Source organism: Symphalangus syndactylus, chromosome 3 (genome assembly GCF_028878055.3).
Source record: "Symphalangus syndactylus isolate Jambi chromosome 3, NHGRI_mSymSyn1-v2.1_pri, whole genome shotgun sequence".
NCBI lineage: Eukaryota > Metazoa > Chordata > Mammalia > Primates > Hylobatidae > Symphalangus > Symphalangus syndactylus.
Window position 1 is genome coordinate 132,197,376 of NC_072425.2, and position 23,048 is coordinate 132,220,423.

Below are 23,048 nucleotides of genomic sequence, written 5' to 3' on the forward strand. Positions count from 1 at the left end.
CATAGTTGATTGACCTAAAGTCTTGTCATTTAAGTTGCTAAGTTATCAAACCATTCAACATTTCTAGGCCCAGATCACCACAACAAACATCTCGAGATTATTCTCAAATGAATCTAAGTTAAATGGTTGCTGTAATGAAGAAGTTGAGTTTTCAGTTACAATTCACTAGAATAAAAGCAGTTCTGTATCATCATATCTTTGGAAATCTCAGATGCTGCTTTGTAATTTCCACCATGTTCTATTACCTTTTCTATCCTGACAACTGACCTGGAAGTTTTTCCCCCACATCAAGCAAAATTTGATATTATCTGGCTTTCATTACAGCTTCTTTGCTGTGGGTTAAAGAGTATGCTCTTTAAAATAGTGGCTGGAGCCCTTTGTGAAGATGCTACGAGGATTTTGGACAAGGTAAAGAATGTATTTATAAGTGTATTATACAGGGATCAGCCTAGATTATCTATCACTTTTCTATCCCTCTGCCGTTAAGAAGTCAAATTCCAAGTATATATATAAAATACAATAACTCCCTTGGCTCTAGGTGTATTCTTCACGCACTGCTAGTCAATAACATCCTACTGAGGTATCACTAACTTGAACATAGTCTCCAAACTAATAGGAAGGCAGTTGCTTCTCACAGTACACAAACACCTCTATTACCTGCCACAGAAATGCTATAAAATCCCATTCCAAGTGTCTCTTCCTTATACCACAAAAAGGGATCACCTTCTCTTTCTGTCTCTCCAGGGAAAGCTCTGATTAAAACTAGTACTCTAAAATCAGGATCAGCCTGAAAGTTAACTTCTTATTTTTCAGATTGGGGACAAATTTCCTACTTCGAATAGCCTATCCAACTCTGAGACCTACATCCACTAGAGTCACGTAAGAACATGAATTTTATTGAAGGGACCTAGAAAATAGAATTCTGGAGCTTTAGGAGACACATGATCAATATTTCTTCAAGGATCTCACAGAATTTAGGAATTGTATGGTTACATTATATCAGGGGTGTCCAATCTTTTAGCTTCCCTGGACCACATTGGAAGAAGAATTTTCTTGGGCCACACATTAAATACACTAACAATGATAGCTGACGAACTAAAAAAAAAAAAAAAAAAAAAAAAATCACAAAACAATCTCACACTGTTTTAAGAAAGTTTATGAATTTGTGTTGGGCCCCATTCAAAGCCGTCCTGGGCTGCATGTGGCCCATGGGCTATGGGTTGGATGAACTTGCATTTTACCTTGAAGTTAATTATAGTAAGCTCAAAACTTAAAGTATCTTAAAAAGACACTTAAGTATCTTAAAAAGAATAGAATAAAATCTCTCTAACTACATTAAAATAACCCTTGGGAATAATCGATAAAAGTCAGGAGGTGCTCAATTAATGATGAAACCTACAAATAACTGAGCTTAATGGACTGCAATGCCTGAGATGTAGCAAGCACTATGGGGCATTACCTTAGAAAGTGGAAGTTGTATACCTAATTGATTTCTCATGACTGTCAGCATACCTGGCCCCTTTAAGTTATTTTATGAACTTTTCCCTTTGTGCCAATGACCAGAAAGGGCAGAAAGAAATAGGAATGGGGTGAGGAAGGATACATTGCTCACCCCATTCACTCCAAGGATAAGTTTGTTTTGCTTTCTCAGAATTCATCATAGGAAAGTCAAAAGATGGGGTGAACTGCCAAGCATCAAGGCCTGACCTTCAAGGACAGCTCCTACAGAGCTTAGAGATTTTCCAACTGGTGAGTTATCAAATGTAGGTCTCTAAGTGAGTCAGTCTGTGGCAGGAAATGTTTCTCTAAAGGTTGAATTAACATGGCAGGGTTGGCTGATCACCTCTTGTCATTTAAATGATAGATTTCCACTCTGTACAACAACAGGCAAAGCGATTAAAGTAGGCCCTTTACCAAATAATTCCCTTGGATTCAATTATTAAAATTCAGCCCAGTTTTAAACTAACATATCTTTTCTAAGCACAGTCTTGTCAGGGCTAGATTTGAGCTAAGTAATAAAGTAATATACAGATGAAATATGATTCTCATTTTCTGATTGGAGAGACATAGAAAAGTTAACAGACTTACTCCAATCCAGTAAGTCATTAGTGAGATGGGGAAAAAGAGATCACATTTCCTGATGCCCCTCCTGAGCTTTACTCACTCAGTTTTTATCACTTTGTGGTTAAAAACGTATTACTATTTTACCTGCAAGCCACACACACACCAGTAACTTATTTAAAGTCCCAGTTAATGCTGATAAAATTGACATATGGTATCATTCTCGGTTTGGAGGAGTTTTCTGCCAAATGTGAGCATAAAGTTATATGAACACATAGAGATTAGGAGTGAACCAGTGAGGGGTGATGGGGTAAATATGATTAGCAACATAATTAAAGTCATGACCTTTCTAAAGAAGAACAATGACCTTCCTCACCAGAAGCTCACGATTTTAAACAGGAATCTTCTTCCCTGGTCTCCCCTTCCATCTCAACTTCACTAAGTGACACAAATGACTCCTCTTCAAGATTTACCTGGGACCATGGCCTATATATAAACAAAGCTACTGGGCCTTTAATTCAGATGTTACAATTTGCCTGCAAATACTCATCTGTTTGAAGCCCCATGTATTTCAGGGTTTAGTGGAGTTTTGTAAGTAAGGAGGACTCTGTGCCACTGAAACTCCTACAATTCCAGCCACCCAGTGGGGAGAAGGTCTCATCTCAGCTTGCATCCACTAGCTACTGAACTCACAACAGAAATGACAAGACTTGACATCTTTTCAAACCTTAAAAAATTATAGTATACTTATGAGGTCAGTCTACTTGAAACATGATTTCCCTTGAAGACTACATTTCTCTTTTTCCCAGGCTTGCCTTGCCTCTCAGCAGTGCTGAGAAAGTAGATAAACAGTAATGTGATACCAACCGTGAACTGCTGGTTCTGTCGTCGCCGTTGTGTCTACAGACGGGAACAGAGGATTGGAGGAAGGGAAGAAACAGGAGGAACGGCATGCAAAAAAAGGGAAAATGGAAAAAAATGGAACAGATAATATATGAGCAAGCTTTCAAAGAACATTGCGTGACAAGCAATAATAAATGAAAAGCAAAAAGCATTTGAAGTGAGTTGCACTGTTTTAAGACATGCCTTGAGCTCAAAGCTGCGAGCCAGTGAGGAAAACAGTAAATTCTTTGGTTCTGGGGGTCTTGCCAGGACACATATATTTGCTAGTCAATAGTCAGGTGGACATGCAAAGTGATGAGAAACACCAGTGCAAACTCAGTGGCTGGTAGATGGCTCTTAAAGCATCAAGGCTCAGGACTGCGACAGAAAAGCTCAGTCGAAAGGCTGGTTAAACAATGGATTCATAACATTCAAACATTGCCTTTGTTTTAACCCAACCCACCCGGGCACTTGAGCTTCTTGACTGCCAGTTAGGCATCATTGAATCAATCATGCTTTTAGGATCCTTTTACTGCTTATGTTCAGATGCCTGTAGATGAACAGACAGGTTTAAGTTTTCCATCCAGTGTATTATTTCAGCATAGTTTAGCCGGAAAGTTCAATTAAGTGGGAGGCCATGGCAATGAACATGTTCAAGGTTTTCACAGATTAGTTTCTATACACACACACACACATCCATTCTTCACTCTAAAGCTCTTCATGTTAAAATCCAAGAGCAGAAGCCTTTCATGAAAACACCCAAGTTCACACAATCTGCCAAATGCCATTTCTAATTATATGACATTCCAAAAATTTAAGTATCCAGCCATCCTTTCGCTCACAATTCAGAACCATGTTCACCGTTCTGAGGGGCTGGGAGTCCTGCTTTCGTGGCTGGATCAGGAGAGAGTGCAGTTTCTTTTTTGTTTGTTCTTGTTTTTTCTTTTTCCATTGCTAGATGAACTTGCTGTGGAAGGAAATGTATTTTGTCTTTTTCTTCTTCTATTTCTGATGCTGTTCAAGTTTTCTCCTTCTTCTACCAGGCTTCTAAGCCAAACTTGCTGTACTTGCTCCTGTTCAAAAGAAATTCCTCCAAGGAGCTCAAGGAATTTTCTCTTTATTTTTGGCTACAGGGGAAGTGGAATAAATATCTAACAAAATGCAGGGTGACATTCTTTTTCCAGAGTCATTTTATCACCACTCTTCCAGTCAACCTCATTCCAATGTCAACCCATCTGGCCATACTTTCATTTTGAGTTCTAAACTTCCCAGGCACATTCCTTCTACGACTCATTGCTGGCAAAAAGGAATGGTGATACTGAGACAGGAGCTAGTTATCTCTAGTCAAACGGTGGTGGTTGAAGTAAGATTCTGAGTTAAACTGCAAGCAAGCAGTTCACTGTCCTTTTGTAGAATGCAGCTATTTAGCTGGTAATTGCTTTCATGAGCTGTGGAGATGCCAAGGGACTTTTTGATTCAACACAGGCAATGTTTAAATGCACTGTAACTTCATATGAAGCTTTTTTGGGGGGCAAATGAGCCTGGTGCTTCTGATGTATAAATATGACACATGAATTGACACCGGCGTTCCCCTTCAGTTGGCATGCTTTCCTGAGGATCCTAGACCATCAAAAATTAGATCCCTTCTAAGGAGCCAGAATTAACCAGAAGTCTGAAAGGCCAATGCAGCTTAATATTACTGATAGCTTAGTTTCTGACGAATAGACGAAGGAAAGAGAAACATACAATATACCGCATAAGAACAAAATACTTACAAGTCAAGTCTGTGTGCATAAAATAGCAGTAAAAAACAATACAGAAAACTGTACAGTTGAAACACACTCTGTCACAGATTCTCCTGACACAGATGACACATTTCCTTAGTTGAAACATCCAAGTGCAGCATTAGGTACTTTAAATTTGAGGGGCAGGATCAAATGCCCATTTGTACAGAAACATTTATATGCATGTTAATACAGTTTATAGATAGGCATTGGCTCCTTTCCAAAATTACAAAAAAAGCAATCAACACTCTGGCTCATTATTTTTGTAGTAGCTCTTCTAGTATGCTTTTTTTTTTTTTTTTTTTTGAGATGGAGTTTAGCTCTCGTTGCCCAGGCTGCAGTGCAATGGCATGATCTCGGCTCACCGCAACCTCCGGCTCCTGCGTTCAAGTGATTCTCCTGCCTCAGCCTCCTGAGTAGGTGGGATTACTGGCATGCGCCACCACACCTGGCTAATTTTGTATTTTTAGTAGAGACGGGCCTTCTCCATGTTGGTCAGGCTGGTCTCAAACTCCAGACCTCGGGTGATCCACCCACCTTGGCCTCCCAAAGTGCTGGGATTACAGGCATGAGCCACCATGCCCGGCATATGCTTTATTTTCACCAGGTAAATAATTAAGTACAAATGAAAGAAGGGCGGGGGGTGGAGTAAGACCTAAGGGTTAGAGTCGTCAAAAATAATATCAGCATTAACCAGTGACCCCAATTTACTGTCTTCCTACATCACAACATCATGTCAGCTTTAAGATGAAGTTCAAGTGAAGCTAGGCGTCTGCTCCTAGGTGAGTACCAGAAAATAAATGAAGGAAAATCCACAGTGCATCTTGCTTCCCCCCCATTCCGGGGATGGGAAATCCATCAACTGCACCCAAAAGGGGAGGAAAGGGGGATGTTGAGAAGAAAAAACATTCTAAAATGGTTAACAGCAAACACATGTTCAAGTCAAACACACGATTACTGCACCTGGAAATGGCAAAACCATGAGCAGTAACGGGGTAGCAGACTGCAGGAGAAACACAGGCTGGCTACAAAGTTCAGGGCAAGATTGACGGTGTGTCTGGGGAGTCACTGACTCCATTTCTCTAAGAGCATCTGGTATGCTACTTGAACAGAGGTTATTTTCAAGTAAAGAATTAAGAAAATATTCTTTAGAAGTAACTTTGTGCTCCCTGCAGGAGACCACGATGACAGAATCTAATTCTCCTTCATAATTGGGTAATGACTTCATGCAGAAACCATAGACACCCTGGCTCTGAAGTGAGTGCAACTCTGTGAGGCAGGATTTATTAGAGTATCTTAATCAGAAAACTGGAGAAATGTGCAAACACACCCTGTGAATCAACTTGTGCGGTGACCATATTGTTGGGTAACATTCTAAGTGTACAGGCAAAATGCAAACAGTAAAATTTCAATATAAATGATAAATGCTGTAATCAGCTTGAAAAATGAAAATGTCTAATTGCCCTAACAAAGCCTTTTTAAAACCTCATCTTGATGCTGCCTTAAAAAACAAAATCTTTGAGCTAGTCTATGAGAAAAACAGGTCACAAAAAATTGAGCTGCACTTATGGTGGTGTTGGGTTATACAGACGTTTAAAAGGCCTAGCTGAGCTACTGTCTCTTATTTTAATTTTAATTACAAAGAGAGCAAATTTATTGTACATTTATATTATATGGCCAAGAAAAAAAATCCCATCTTCTTGAAAACCCAGTAAGTGTGTACGGTCTTAACAGTCACTCTCTGGCTATTTTATGAGTACAGTCAAACAAGGTATCCAAAGAAGGGCCCAGCACTATTATTTGAAAGATGCACGTTCTACTCAAAATTGGCTTCTCTTCTTAGTCTCCTAGTCCTACAGTTTATTAGACCCCATCTTGAATAAATGAAACATCACATACATTTATTGTTGCAGTATATTTACAAAATAAAAAAAGCTCTGACAATGTGTGAAATTAGAGACACTAGCAATTTAACTAAGTAGCAAAAAAAAAAAAAATTACTGCAGGAGAGGCAGCTGGGCAATATTTAGTTGAAACAGTCATGTGTAAGCTCCACTGTGGCACATTCTAATCCTTTCATATGGATTCTCTCCAACTTAGAATTGTTCATTGAGTGTGACAGACTGGGGGTTTAAAACTAATCCATAAAATGGTCCATGGTCTCAAACACAACGGGTGCCATAAATGAAAATGAAAATCCTAGACAAAATTAAATTCACAACCTTAAATATTTTTTCCCCCAATTGATCTGTGGTGCTCCTGCTTTACAATGCGCAGACTGCAAGCCTGCATTTTAGGGTGTGTTTGAGTAAGGTGTACATTAAAAAAATGCACGGTGTGATAACACACAATCTACTCAAAACCAGAACTTAATTGTAAAAAATTTAAATTCTCTCATTTTTGATTGTCATAAGCCTAAATGAAAGCATACTAAGCAGTTAGACATATTTTAATATACTTTCTCCCAGTTTATTTTCTTAACTAAAGTCAATAAGAAGCCAATGGGTTTTCTTAATTGAATTCCCCTTCAGTTTGTGTTATGGAGGTGCTTTAAATCTAGACACTAGGGCAGGCAAGGAATTCCCCTGACAATTTTATTTTCATAGTTGTGCTGTGCTGGCCAATATATATTAAATATATGGTGGTTTTTTTTTTTTTTTTTCTTCTCTTTCAAGTTATTTGAACTCGATCGAAAACAAAAATAACTGCTGGAAAATTAAACTCTGGAATTTATTTTCTCCTGGTTTCCTGGCTGATTTTCTTTCCATCAATGTTATATTTTAATCAAACTCCCCTGTCTTAAGGATAGGAGAAGTGGATAGGAACAGAACAAAAACTAAAAGGCCAAAATAGGAGAGCCAGGATAGAGCTCTCTTCCTTGTGAAAGTCACCTCCCCTGTGAGTGAAGAGATTGTGTGCTACAAAACAGCAGCAACGGGGGATGATTTTTTTTTGGATATGCAATTTCAAGTTTTGTTAAAAGCTTCTTCAGAATTGTTCACTAGTGCTGTTGTGCCCCTGAGATCTTTTCATTTGCAAACCAGATGTTCTGCAAAATAATAGGAATCTGTATAGTGGTTTCATTTAACAAGAAAAACAATTCCTATATCATGTTGTATGTCAATGCTCAGTGGAAAGGGGTACAGATAAGAGGAAGGCAGAGGGGAGGGAAGGAAAAGAAGAGGGTGTTGCCATGAGGGTAGTGACGGAGACAGGAAAGATGCTCTCTATAAGTTGTAGCATATTTTTAAGTCTTGGCAAATTTTGTGTTAGGTATGGGAGGGCTGGGTCCTTCCAGTCAAGTCTTTTATTTTTCACTACCAAGATAGCTCTAAACATCACTTTTTAATTCCGGGAAACCTGTATTCACAGTACTATTTGTTTGCATTGTTGATAGGTCTTTAGTATGAAAACATGTCACATCTTTATCTCCAGGATTATTTTTAAAATAAAGAGCATAAAGTTATTGAAATTATGATAGAGGCATTAAAAACTTTTCCATTCGCATCACATGTCTCATTCATTCTTTAAAAAATGTGGGGTCAGGTGGCCTCCATCACTGTAGTATTCAAGTCTTTTCTCATTCCCTCCTAAATCAATATAGGTCAAAAGCTGGTTAGCTATGTTGTTATTTGTAACACGTTTACAATCATCAGAAAAAAAAAATGTAGACACTTAAGACAGTATGAAGAAAAATGGACACATACTTTTTGGAGTAAAAACTTGAAAAGGTGGCTTATTATGTAAAAGGTGGCTCATGAGTACTTACTAGTGCCCCCAAAATATTCTTGTCACTAGGCATACTGGCATATCAATAACACTTGATGAATATTCAATAAATGCTGAATGAAAAATAATCTTAATGAAGTAGATGTCAACTCTAGAAAAAGAGGCAATTTAGTAAACATTCTAGGATGAAGATGTGTATTTCCTAGCAAGAGTGGCCTAATCTATGCCTGGAACATAAATACATGCAAAATAAACACACATTGAAGATAGATGCTTGAAGTAACATTGGACCTTCATGCGTAACTTCCAAAATGCCATCCTTTCTTATCCACATTTTGTCCCTTCTTTGATGGCACAGACCAAAGTCCACTATGACACTCTCCTCAGCATCTATGGCACCTTCTGCCTGTGCCACTGAATCACCCCAATTGCACAGGATCTCTTATTGGGTTCCAGTGTGTGTAACCTGTTCTCGCAACCACATGATAAGGGCTTTAGGGAGCATTTTGTCTCCATAAGCACTAGCATCGTGCTGTACATATTATGGGCACTCAGTATTTGTTGAGTGCATAACTAAAAGCAGACCAGCTCTTGAACCACGCAAATATCAATAGCAAAGAGTAGGATTCATTAGGCTAAGACCCTGGGGAATAGCCAGCTCTATTTGGAGGAAAGCTCTCTATCATCATTTAGATGGTCATGACATAGATTCAGTCTTAAGGACAGGTGTGCTTCTTTGCTTTGTACCTAAGGAACTAAAAACATGTGCTCTGGTGTCAAGTTTCCCCACTTGGGCATATTCTATAAATATCACTGAAGGATAAAGGCTATACCCACCTTCTTTATTTATGCGATCCAGTCCACATTACACATAACAAAAGCTTATGATTTCAGACTATGAAAGCCAAAAATAATAATGTGGGCCTGGGGGTAGGAATCATTTGCTACAAGCTATATTGGTTTTTGAGTACTTAGATACCAATAAGAAAAGCCTGGCTATTTTCTTTTCCTAGGAACACAAAATATTCAATTGGGTACATACTTTTAAAAAGAGGAAAACTCATTTAGAAATGACCTACTTCATTCTTATGAAAGGATTTTTTTAATGTGTTTCAGAATTTGGCCCTATAGCTATTCATTTCTTATTCTAAGGTGGTTTTAATTTTTTAATTTATGACAGTCACATGTATAGTGCGACCTCCAGGTTGAACTCCCCCCAGCCTGAATTTTCTCTGTAAGTTGCTAAGGGTATTTAAAACTGAGTGTGGAGTCCTTTCTATGATATTCCTCATCAAGCATCTAACTCAAGGCACAACCAGGTAGAAACGAAACAACAGCAACGCTAACTAGGAAGGGAAACACAACATGTTTTCCTGAGATGATTACAGGAAAAAGTTTGATCTAACTGGAAGACAGGGGCTAACACTATCACAGAAATGGGTAAGTTTATGTACACCTAACACACAAAGTCAACTAATTACAAAGAAAGTTAAAAACAAGACAGAACAAACACTCCCTACTCACTCACACTCCCCCACCTCCCCCTGCCACCCCAGCATGGCATCAGGTTTTTCTTCTATTCTAGTTTTTGACAGGAATCTGTGTGAAGGACTCTTACCCGGGGTAATGGCTGGCTGTCTCCATCTTTTCACAAAGGATTCCAGGGGCAATTTAAATTATGCAATTTATGCTTCCATAAGACAGCATGTATCTTCATGAATGAAACCACATGGACAATTTGACACAATAAAAAAAAGGAACAGACTCCAATGAACCTCGTGGCAAATCATAGTGAGGCTCTGAATGGCTCCCAATCTAAAACTGTTTTACAGTTGGAAAAAAATTTTAATGATACTGTAACGGCTTAATGGTTTTAAAGCCACAAGTTGATATGGCAAGTTGACATCAAATACAGATGCTCCTTGACTTTCAATGGGGCTATGTCCCAATCAACCCCCCCTAAGTTGAAAACATTGTAAGCTGGAAATCCATCTGATACACCTAAACTACCAAACATCACAGCTTAGCATAGCCTCCCTTAAACGTGCACAGGACACTTACATTAGCCTATAGTTGGGTAAAACCATCGAATACAAAGCCTATTTTATAAGGTGTTGAAGACCTTATGGAATTTATTGAATACTGTACTGAAAGGGAAAGGCTGTATGGGTACAGTTTCTGTCGAATACGTATTGCTTTTAGACCATCCTAAAGTCAAAAAATTGTAAGATGAACTATCATAAATCAGGGACTGTTTGTATTCCTTTCAGTATTTTAGAGACTACAAAAATTTCTCCCTAGATAAGGCCATGCTTAGATGTGTGTCTTCACGTGTAACTCTCCAGACCTGCTCCGTGTAGGGTAAGCAGTAGGCAGAAAACGCCCTGTGCTCCCACCCGTGAGGGGTATGATTCTGGGTGGGCAAAGCAGAGTCAGATTTGGCTTATAATTCTTCTCTTTGAAGGGTCTCCACGATGAAGCTTTAACATGTTTCAAGGAAGTCAGGTGACTCAGAACAGAATGCCAGTCTGCCTTCCTAACAAGGGGAACAATTTGATTATCCTGGTTATGGAAGATAAAAGATAACACTGGAACACTTCCTTTCAGAGAAATCAGAAATCAACTATGACTTCTCGAGTTTAAAAATATTTTTCTATTGCATGTGTACATTTTTCTTGTAATGAAACCCTGACCTAGGGAATGGGTTTCAGTTATTGCATTTGACTGGGAGAAAAGAAATAGATGACTGTGGGCTTCCTCTTCTTTTTTTTTTTTTTTTAAGCTCAGGCTTTATGTTACTGTCACTGAATTTGGCTGTTGCAGCTTTTAAGGCTAATGGTGGCTGTAATGTACCAAACAGTGCAAGAGAGAAGAGGAGTGGAAATTAATTTAGCTATCCATTTGTCAGGATTCAGTCTGGAAGATTTTTTAGGAACTAATCTAAATCTAGGGGATAGCCTGGACCTTTAAAATGGGACACGGAATCATTCAGCTGCATAACCTTTAATCTGTTTGGAGAAAGGAGCAAATGTTAAATTCTACAAGTGTACTTTCTGGGCAAGATAAATATATATAAGACTGCTTGTTAAGACACAGTAAGCCTAGAAGATCACATCCATTAAGGCAACAAATTCTACAATGTTGTGTTAGTAGCAATTTTAGTTTAACTACTCTTGGGTGTGCCAGTGAGATTCTGGGCATTCATTACCACAAATGTATTTTGTGTGCAGGGAGGACTCAACTGCTAACATCAAGAGGCTAAAGTGCATCTATGAGATCATCTTACATTACCTTGAGCTGAGAGGCCAGTAGCAGAGAGACAGAAGCAAAGACAAGTTTCTGTTAGAGGTACCTTTGATGTGGACAGAAATAGAGCATTGTTTATTTTTTAAATTTCCTCTTAAATGGAGTCTCTGCAGTCGGAACTGTGATAACAGTGAGTTGTAGCTGTTTGAGGACATAAGATTAGCTTCAGTCTGGAGTGAAGGATTAAGAGCTGTGAACTGAAGCGACTCTGCTGAGTTGTTGAGATTGATTGTGAGGGGGGAGGAGTTCAGCGAGTGCTAAGAAAGGTCTTAAAAAAAAAAAGCATAAGCTAGTGAGAAGGCCAGCTGCAAATGAAAAGTGTTGTTCCATATAAAAGAGAAATGTGGTGTTTATATACCACGTGAATAAGGTCTCGACTGCCTTAAAATGTAAACCTGGATAGCTACCTAGCTGGCACCTTCTAGAATGAGTGGTAATAAATGCTGGCTCATACCTGGGCAAGCTCTGCAAAGATAAAACAGACTGCTGATATATTTTCTTAAAGGGTTAATATATGTAGGGCAATGGAGAATTAGGCAATATATTTCACACTAATATCTAAACGGCACTTCACAAGAGTATGAGTCTAATTTGGCTTATGAACTGGGTAGGAGGCAAGAAATGTGAAAAGGTAAAAACCTAGTTCTTAGTATGAAAAGTTGATAGCACGGTTACTCTGGAAATCAGAGTTAGGAAGAAGCATCTTTGATATGCTGGTGAATGGTATAGAAAATGGAAAGAATCAATTCACTAGGTCCACAAACTGAGTTTACTTAAGCTTACAGAAGGAAGTAACAAAGAGCCAAAACAGAAACACACACAGACAAGAATCTAGGAAGCAGCCTGGTTGGAGCTGAATTTAGAGTGAGACATGAAAACCAACTGATGGATTTTCAGAAGATTTTAAATTAAGTGCTGGCACTGATGGTTTTGTAACCAATGTTGAGAAGCACTGGCTTCCTTAAGGGTTCTCTTTTTCCATTGTAATGGGTAGAAAAGTGAAGAAAACTGAGATTAGACAATCTGTTGTATATTCTATCAACTGATGAGGCCTCCTCTTTCTTTGAACACTTTGAATTTTCATCATCTCTATCTTATTGACTCCCATGAAAATTGGAAATGTCTCTAGCATGTCAATGAAAAGGATAGCAATGATATCTAGGGTGCTAAAAAGGAGCTGACCATGAAGGGTGGGGAGTAAAATACTCAGTGTTCATAAAGAAGTCTAGAGACAGAGTTGGGTACCAGGGCACACGGTTCAGATACCTTGCAGTCTCACCAGCTAACAAAATGCAGCAGAAAAGTTACTCTTTCAAGAGATATTTTTTTTCTCACAGAATAATTACTTTCACATGTTTTTGGGGTAAGTCCCTGTAAACACAGGTTGGGAAGGCCTTATCTAGGGAAATCCTTCATGTCAAGTGGACATAGTGTGGCCAGAAGCTTTCCTACTTAGGTAGGCAGAAGAAACCCCATGGCTCCCAGACAAGCCACATCAAGCAGTATGAGAGAGCCAATGGATGCCAGGAAGGGCTGGATGGCATGCCACCTCCCTCAGTGACAGAAACAAGAGACAGTAAAACTCATGCTGAATAAGAGTTTCAGACAGTCCAAAAAGATAAAGCCGCAGAGTTAGAACCACAGTGGCTGCCTCTTCCACTCCTCCAATATGTGACCGAGGGCAGGGAGGGGCACACGAGTGCTCAGCATGGAAAAGACAGTGACTCCCTCTGATCTCTTGTGACTACCTAGGCAACACAAACAGGTAGTAACACTGCCAGCGGGTACTCTCTGGAGCAGGAAGGATGACTATGCATTTAGTAGCATGGCCCAAATAGGCACATTGAAGTTAGGTGTGTATATTTTCCCTTACATGGACTGAGATGAAACTAAGACAGAGACAAGATTGAAAGCCACAGTACTTACCATTTCTTCAAACATGGCTAAGCAGAAGCTATAGGCGTTTTCTCTAGTAGTCAGCTGCCATTTTCCCTAGCATTTTGCTTTGAATAGTGATGCTTAAAAAAGAATTCTTTTATGCATAAGCTGCAAAATATCTGACATACTGTTAAATGCTTGGATGTTTCTGAGGTCCTTAAGATTCAACTTAAGAACATAGTATCTAATGTCATTAGAGTTCCAAAATAAAGGAACAATTAAATTCCAAGGATTTAAAGGGAACTTTTCGGCTTCTTTTTATACATACCAGAAAGACAATATACATTCAGGACATTTTCAATGGTAATGAAGGTACCATACCTGTGATGATGGTAAGGATGGTGGTGGTGGTGGTGGTGGTGGTGGTGGTGGTGGTTGTTGTGGGAGGAGGGATAGTTGTGGGGGGATCTGGATAGAAAAAAAAAGGAAAATCAAACCCACAATGCTGAACACAACAATGACCAGTAATGACAAAGCAAAGGCATGAGGACATTGAGATGTTTGTCTGATGGCTTCCCCCTTTAAAATCAAAAGTTCTTTCCCTGAAAGATTTATGTCTTGTAATTATATCCCAAAGCCTGAGTTGGAAGAGCTGAGAAAAGAAGAAAAGAGAATTTTCATTAATGAAGTGAATTAGGGATGAGGAGATGTGAAGAGAGGGGAGGAAAAATCAAAACATACGATACCCCTCTTCCCTACCAGATTTCAAAGGTGAGGTTAAATCAACTCAGTACCAAGAGGGTACAATGGTTGTCATTTCGTTTCAGCTTTTACAGATGGGAGGAAGGAGGAGGAGGAGGTGGCGCTGCTCTATTAGGGGGCTCATATCAGCCAAGGATGAGTGTGCCCCTGCACACTTGCTCTCTGTGACTGTTAACTTCATTATTCTCCATCAATACAACCCAGCAGGAAGTAAAACTACTTCTATACTCATAATAAATACAAAGAAGAGAGAATGTCACCACTAAATATCAAGTTCCAGGCATGTGAGATTTTACTGAGATTTTATTTTTTAAAAGTCAATAAATTTTACAACTTATAAATATTAATAAGTTGCCTTTGCTCATATTAAAAGCTTGACCTAAGTAGACTACAGTGATAAAACTGAAAGAACGTTTTCCATCTTGTAAACAAGAGAACTAAATATAAATGAGACTCGACCTTCAAAGCCAGGAACCTGATAGGGAACCCTCTGTCGGATATTTGATATACTGTATATTCTTCTATCATCTCAAAAATTATTTGGAGACAAGGGAAGGGCAAATATGAAAGAGAAAAAAAAAATCTAAGCCCAAATGATCAAACTGAATGTGTTAAATTGTCAGCAAGACTTTGAACTAAGCAATCATTCTGCTATAATAGAGCATAAGATGATTTGAAAGCTTTTGATTTTAAATTTTATCTAAAGCACATCAACTTTTTCTCCCTGACACATCTGGTGTCCTTTTATCTTCAAGTGAGCTCTCAGATTGTCTAATTAATACATCAAAACTTTAATTATATACTGCACCTTTATTGGGCTTGGTGCAACTTCCCAAAAGTTTATAAAAATATTATTTTGGTGCTTGATTGCAAAGTCTACTTAAAATGATTCCTACCATCGATCAACAATCTGAAGTTTTAATTTTCCTCACAAATTGCTTCTCTCACACAAACACACTTGGATGAAATTAACAGAGAAGAATCAACTGTTCTGTTCGATGGGAGGCTCCCTTCCTTTAAGTTGGGGATGCAAGCAGTTTACACTTTCATTTAAAGCAGCCTCACATGAGTCCAAAAAACGATGTCGTTTAAAAAAAATCTCATTCTCCTCCAAGAAGTAAAAATGGTTAAGTTAGTGATTTTAAACTACCTTTTTAAAAGAAAGGCAGAATGAGAAATGCAGTGATTCAGGCCATATGTTCAGTCTTGCTCCTTCACACTTTTTATGGAGGCCACAGGTGGGGAAGCATTTTGTGACCTGGAAACTCATTTGGATGCACCTACACACCTGCTGCAGGTGCCAGTGCAGATATAAATGAACCAAGTGCACTGACCCCTGAGCCCAGCACTAAAGACGTCCCGCTCCCTCCACTACACAACTAAACTATATCCAGAGAGGTGCCTGCTGCCCAGCACAGGGTCAGTTAACGTGATTTTTCTGTTTTGCTTGAATTACTATATCTACCACTGAAAAGGAACATTTGTTCCTGGGAGAGTTCCCCTGATATACTATAATCCTATTTTTTTTTTTTTTTTTTTTTTTTTTTTAGACGGAGTCTTGCTTTGTTGCCCAGGCTGGAGTGCAGTGGCATGATCTCAGCTCACCGCAATCTCCACTTCCCAGGTTCAAGCAATTCTTCTGCCTTAGCCTCCCGAGTAGCTGGGACTATAGGCATGCGCCACCACACCCGGCTAATTTTTGTAATTTTTTTTTTTTTAGTAGAGATCGGATTTCACCATATTGGCCAGGCTGGTCTCAAACTCCTGACCTTGTGATCTGCCCACCTCGGCCTCCCAAAGTGCCGGGATTACAGGCATGAGCCACTATGCCCGGCCTATAATCCTATTTCTGCACCTATTCTAAAAGTATTGACATAAAGTGTGTGATGTTCACAATACGAGTAGATCTGAAGGTGATTTGAAAATATGATTATGAACCAAGGAGTGGACCTGACTAATGAAGGCACAGACTTCGGAGAAAGGTCATCAGTCCCTCCCATTTTGTGCAAATCACACACTTTCAATTACCTTTATCATGACTGGGGCAACTGTTGTCCTTCACATCTGGCTAAAGTGACCTGAAAGAATTAGATTCCTTTAACAGGTATAATAACCTCAGTGCTTAGATCATTTCTAGCAATAAGAGCAATGTGAGGCCACTATTTAAGAAAGTACAGAGTTGGTGTTAATGAGCTGTGCTTGACACGTAGAGGCTAAAAGAACAAAACCAATTGGGGCTCAGGCACTAACCAGCTAGATTCTTCATGTGTAGAAGTTGCTTCCAGAGAGTTAAACTTTATGGGGGCTTGCTAACTTTTAGTTCATAAAATACTTCCAAAATTATAGTAGTAATACAACAAATCAGCTTTGGAAAGAAAATCTACTCAACACCTTCCCAAACTGCTAGAGTATTTTGTTAATAGACTAGTAATACCTTAGGCTAACATTCTCATCTGTCATCCCAAGTATTGTTACTAGGACTGATTAGGGGAGGTAGGTAGTATATTACAGATCTAGTAAATCCCTAGACAAGGATAGGTGTACCATCTTGGATTAGGGAGACATGTGTATGTAGTTGTGTCTGCCTTAAACAGGTGGATCCCTATATTTCTTGGCTTTCAAATAATGCACTCTGGCCCAGACAGTTAATTCTAAAAGGATCATCTCATATTGAAGGGGATTGTTCTATTGGAAAGCAGTGAGAAAAAGAGAATATACAAAGACCGACAAACTTTGTTGTGGACTTTAGAGCCAAAGTATTTTGGTTCTAAAACACATTTAGAAAGCTGGTGAAGTTGGGGAAAACTGTATGACCTTTCTGAGCTTCAGTTTATCATCTGTAAAATGGGATCATGATAATGCCTGCCTCCTGGTGTTATTGTGGAGATTAAAGGAGACCATGCATGTAAAATCGTTACCACAGGGCATGGTATAAATAAAGTGAGCACTAAATAAATGCTAGCTATAAACTACTATCCAAAATTATTCAAATATATCTGTCCATCAAACCCACAAAATATTTCTTCTCTTGAAATGTAGGGGCAGTACGTACAATAAATCAAAACTGTTTTTCCAGATAATTTAGTGTTCTGAGTCAAGGAATCACATAACAGACTAATGGAAATTTGTCACTGCTTTTTATAATCTGCAGTTTGTAAAGAGCTGGACTGAAAGCCAGTAAACCCAGGCAACAGCAATGTCGGGGACTCCCATGAGGCACAGGCCCTTTTGTGAAGAGAGCACATGCAGAAAAAGGGAGGAATGTACTTTTCACCCCCACCAAGCAGTCTGTGGAAAGAGGTGGCTCTGCAAATCGCCAGCTGAAAATGGGCCATGCTGTGTCCCCTCTCACCTACGTAGAAAAGCTGTTTGCTTCACGTGGATTTCCTTAACTACTGGGAGAATTAATGTTATTAGGTGTGAACAGACATAATACAACCACAGACAACACTGGTAGTGCGTAAAGATAAAACATACTTAGAAGTCTACAAATAAGGTGATTAGATGTGATCTTTTAATTTTGCATTATGCTAGGAAAAAAACCTCAGGTATAGGCTAAGGATTATATTTTAATATCCATGCAGATACGGTGTAAAGCATGCTTCTATTTGATTAAAAAGACTGCCACTCCTATTTTCTTCATAAGGAAAGTACCCTGGTTCTAAGACACTGTGGTGTGGATATTTCATAGGTATAATTTATGTGTATCTAAACATTTATTCATATACACTTATACTTGGATTATTTACACTGCTAACATGAAGAAAAAAATGCCCCCTTCACACACACACATATTCAAATATTTATGACACATTGAAATGCCTATGCCTCTGGTTACTCATTCTTTGTCATGTCAGTTCATGGCTATCTTTTGGCATATGAGGCTTCAATTGAACAGAAGAGACTTAATTTGATACTATAAAACTAGAGAGGAGGTGCACATCTCAACTAAATAGAAAATATTCACCATTTGCAAAATCAACAGTAAGTTATAAACAGGAAGTAAGTTTAAGATGCCTGAAATGTAGTAGATGCTCAATAAATATCTGTTGACTAGAGAATAAAATTCATGATGTTTTAATAATCCTTTAAAATGATATTAACAAAACAGACACACTTTTTAAAAAAGCTTTTGTTCCGAAGCAGTAGCTACAGGTGGTTCACGTAGCTACAAAGGACCTTGTATTTGTTCTGAGTATTTACTGGCTTACAACCTCTTTTGGAATTTAATAGCTTCATGCTGAAAATAGAGTAGTCCTGCTCATCAAAGCAGGAGAAAGCTAGCCCAGGTATCACAGGAAGATACCACTGGGAATAAACTTTCTGAGCTGAAAAGCCACTAATTGGTAAGGTTGAATGTTTCAGTCATTACTTCTAACATAATCTCCATGGCTTGTGCCTGAGGACACAGCTTTCCTTCTCAGCACGACCAAAGACTGTGATCTAGTAGAAACACCCACGATTAGAGGGAGAGAAGAAAAGTCACTATCCCAGGTGGAGACACTAGGGTCCACCTCAGGCCAGGCTTCTTTAAGTTCTAGAAGGAAACCAACTGGTTTTTGATTTTCAACTTGACCAAAAGCTTTGGGAGTAAATCACAAGTAGCAGCTCCATGTGACTGACTCTAGTAGAAGAGCATTTTATCTTCTCACGTACCGTATACATACAGCATATAATCCGAGTGAGCTTTCCCCACTACGTTTGAAGCTTCACAGCGGTATGTACCATTATCTGTTTTGTTTAGGTTATTGATGAACAGGTTGGGCCCAGACAGTACGGCGTGCTGAGGCATTTCATCATCGACTCTCATCCAAGTTACCATCACAGGCCTGCAGGGGGAAGGGGAGGAAGACAAGTCACATTATCATTTCCCATTGCATCAAAGTGCTCACCCACGCATTAAATGAATCACATGCAGGGTGACACAATTAATGAGGATCTACTGGAGATATTTTAAGTTCACAGAATTACAACCGTGAAGTCTCCAAAAATCTGTTTGGTATACAATTGTTTTTCTTTTAAACATGATCAGGTGTTGAACAACTTTGAACAGACCACAAGCAGGAGTCTCATTATTTCCAATTCATCTTCGACAAATCAACAAATAAAACAGTGTGCCCTATTTTTATGCCCTGCAGTGTGGTTTCACACCAATTCAGGCAGGACAGAGCTCACCCATTGTTAACATCTCATTAATTAGGAAAGAAATCAAGTTCTTGGCTAGTGATACATGCATTCATCTGATGGTTACTAACACACCAAGACTTGTTTAGAAGCCTCTTGTGATATTTAAATGGATTTTGAGTTTCACCAAAAGGAATGGACTTTTATATATGAATAGTGCTTTTCTTGGGCCTCTGTTTGAAAAACCACCTTTGATTCTGGAAAGATGTAATCATTTCCTCTTCCCTTTAACCCCTCCCCATAACCTGCCTCCCCCTACCCAGAATGCCACTCCTGTCTCTGATGCCCTAGTCCACCATGTCTACCTGTTCCTTGGCAAACTGCCTTCTTTACTGGCTCTCCAAGGCCTGCATATTGCGAGAACTTTCCCTGTGTGTGCACCTGCAGTCCCCCAAGCTCGTGGGTAGGGCTCTCAGGCTAATCACCACAGAATGCATTCCACATGGATCCCTTAGGGCCCAGGGCATTTGCTCATCAGAGACAAGTTTGTTTTAGTGATTTAAAGCGCCACATTTGTATCCATCAGGAAAAAGCAAATTTCGTAAGATTTGCCAAAGCTAAAAATGCACACACACCAAGTATCTTTTGAAAACTTCCATTCTTCAAGGCGCTTCCCTCAACCTCCTATAAAGTTGAGGCCAGTTAGAATTGTGCCTGAAAACTTTCATTTTGAAGGAAGGACAACAGAGATCCAGCGCACAAGTGACTTCCTTCCAGTTCCTACAGCTGCCTCTAGGAGCAGTGACACGACAAGAGACCCATGCTTAATGACGAACGGATCCTCAAGTTAGCCCTGTCAAGTAGCATTCCAATTTTCAAATGGGATGTGAAGTTACAATTTTTCTTTAATTACACATGGGTTTGTCATCACAACCCAGTAAATTATTTAAAAATTAGTACTGCATATGTCCTCCTTGTAGGCAATGGCAAATGGGCCTGCCTGGCAATCAGACCTAATGTCCTGCTGCTTGACAGCTGAAACGATCAGTAGGGGTTAAGGGCTGAGAATATTCACAACATTTAATGGCAAGTTAAATTACCATTTTTATTGTATTCAATTTCTTGAGAAAATAAATAGGTAATATGCTAGAAGGGATAGTAGTAGAGTAATGTGAGCTTGCTCACACAACCATATACTAGTTCCTATTTGAAAGGAACAAACAAATCCCTTCTCTGGAATAAATGTCCTGAAGGAAACATGTAATTTACTGTCCCCGTGGCACATTCAATTGAACGCAGTACCTTCTTCAGGGGAAAAATACAAAAACAAAGTATAGGTTAGCAAGCCATAGACTGTAACTGTGGTTAATGTGGCCGAGCACGGGTATTGCAAGTGGCAAGAGGCCTCTGAGAATTTTTTTTCTTCCTCCATTAGATTATTTTGGAAGAAAGCTGCTAATTAGGGAATAATTCAAACTGTTTACAAAAAGAAAGATCTGAATCTTTGGCAGTGCTCAAAAGAGAAAAAGATCACTCTGCTGAAGCTTGAAGCATTCAAAACCAAATAACTTGGGAACACTAGAGGGAAAGTGAAACTGAACCAAGACCACTTTCCACCTCCTAAAGGTCATTTAAAACTCCACATGGTTAGCACAGAGGGAAGGAAATTCCAGCACATGGAGAGGTAAGCACAAAGATAGGGAGGGCTGAAATGAGAAGAGAGAACCAACAGCAGCCAGAGCCCCCTTTGGCTTTCTGGTCTCTTGTCATAGATCACTCCTTAGGTAAAATAGGGAGGCTTCTTTCCAGAGATTTCTGGGGAAGCTTTGTTAAGATGCTCTGAATTCTTTATATGAAAACTGTGATGATGCTGGCTAGCAAAACTCTTTGAGGGAAAAAAAAAATCATACTACGGGGACAGCAGAGGGAGCTCAATGCTGTTTTTTGTTGGGTATCACTAAAGTTTGAGTGTCCTTAATCCCAACATTGACCTATTATTCCATTTCATGAATCCTCAACTTGTTTTATTCCCCTAAGAAACAGTTAAAAACAATCTTTACTAGAAACACAAAAGAAGTGTCCCCTGCCCACTAAGTAAACTGAATAATAGTTAAAGTGGTACCACTGTGTGGCTTTTTTTGTTGTATTAGTGATGATATATGTAGTTCCTCTAATTCACTTTGGATCATTTCACAGGGCAACTCAAGTGGCTCCTTTATACTTTCAATAAAATAAGAGTCTTAGTTGTTTCTTCTTTTTCTCTTATGAAGTGGCATATATATCCTCCTTAAGAAAAGTTCCTGAGCTTTTCCTTACTAACAAAAATATTTCTGGGAGTCAAGTATGAATGACACTTTTCTTTGAGGGAAGAAGATGCAAAATTAAAGGTAGGGCAAATTCATTTGCCTACAGCTGGCCCTAAACATAGCAGCTTAACGTAAGTCTTAAAACCATCTTTCTAGCAACTTAGACATTAACATAAAAGGTGGCAGATATATCATTAGATTGTAGGGACACCAAGAATTTATTAGGATTATTTTTGTGTGTGAGAGAGAAAATAGTCCTGACAATCATGTTGATGATAATAAAATAGAATTAGCTGAGATTTCAATCTTAGCGGGCATTTAATTTTTCTCCCAGTCCTGACCATTAAGAACTATGGATATTTATTTCCCCTCTCACTGAATATTCTTTAGTTCCTGAAAAACCATCCACCCTTTGCAGCAGGAGACAGGTGACAGGCCAAGGACTGGTGAATGCACATGTCTGTGTTGTGACATTTACTGCGCATGACCCTCAGCCAATCTTGGCCTTCAGAACTTACTGGGGCTTCCCGATGGCTTCACATGTTAACTCAAGCGCGTCCCCTTCCCGGGTTAGGCCTTGTAGAGGATAAGTCATCTGAATATGCACTTGAGGCTTATCTGTGTGACAACAACACAAAGTATAATGTTTAGCAAATGATATCATCAGGCAAAATCAGACTCACACACTGCCTCAAAACCACAGTACCAGCACTTACTCTCTCCCATCCGATGCCTTCAGTAACACCCTTCTAATTAGTTGGTAATCCTGGCATTTGCTCAAATTAAATTGACTAATAACTCTAAGGAGTGAACCGCAAATAGATAAGAGACTCATAAGCCAACTGCGTCACATCAAACATTTCCTGTGAAATACATTTTGTTACACTGAAGTTTATCTCCAAACTCACTCAAGCTAAAGGAAACTCATTTGCCTTCATGCTGAGGTGAAGCCATAGATATTTGTGGTGCTCAGAATTGATACATTTTATCATATATCATATATTACTATGTGACAATATGTTGTGACACTGCATGTTAATAAGTTTGCCTCTTCTATGTTCTTGTTTTCAAATGGGAAAGGCAGAACTTCTGAATTCCACTCAAATGACTTTAAGAAAAAACAACTGGGACATTTTGGGAGCCCTCCCAGTGAAAACTCTTTGACATCTCAGTGTAAACATTAAAAAGAAAAAATACTGACATTTACTCAGGATCT

The 23,048-nt window shown here is 39.0% G+C and overlaps 1 protein-coding gene across 7 annotated transcripts in view; it reads right to left on the bottom strand.

The window, feature by feature from the left end:
- Window positions 1-23,048, bottom strand: part of CADM1 (cell adhesion molecule 1) — a 333,594-nt gene that overhangs the window by 21,840 nt on the left and 288,706 nt on the right. For 3 of the 7 annotated variants that reach the window (XM_055273222.2, XM_055273220.2, XM_063635439.1), the window contains exons 6-9: window positions 22,351-22,450; window positions 19,059-19,231; window positions 14,022-14,108; window positions 2,929-2,961 (exon numbers count right to left, since the gene is read on the bottom strand). In XM_055273222.2, the coding sequence (XP_055129197.1) occupies window positions 2,929-2,961; window positions 14,022-14,108; window positions 19,059-19,231; window positions 22,351-22,450 (393 nt within the window). The remainder of the gene's footprint in view (window positions 1-2,928; window positions 2,962-14,021; window positions 14,109-19,058; window positions 19,232-22,350; window positions 22,451-23,048) is intronic. The other 4 variants (XM_055273224.2, XM_055273225.2, XM_055273223.2 and 1 more) reach the window with 3 other exon arrangements.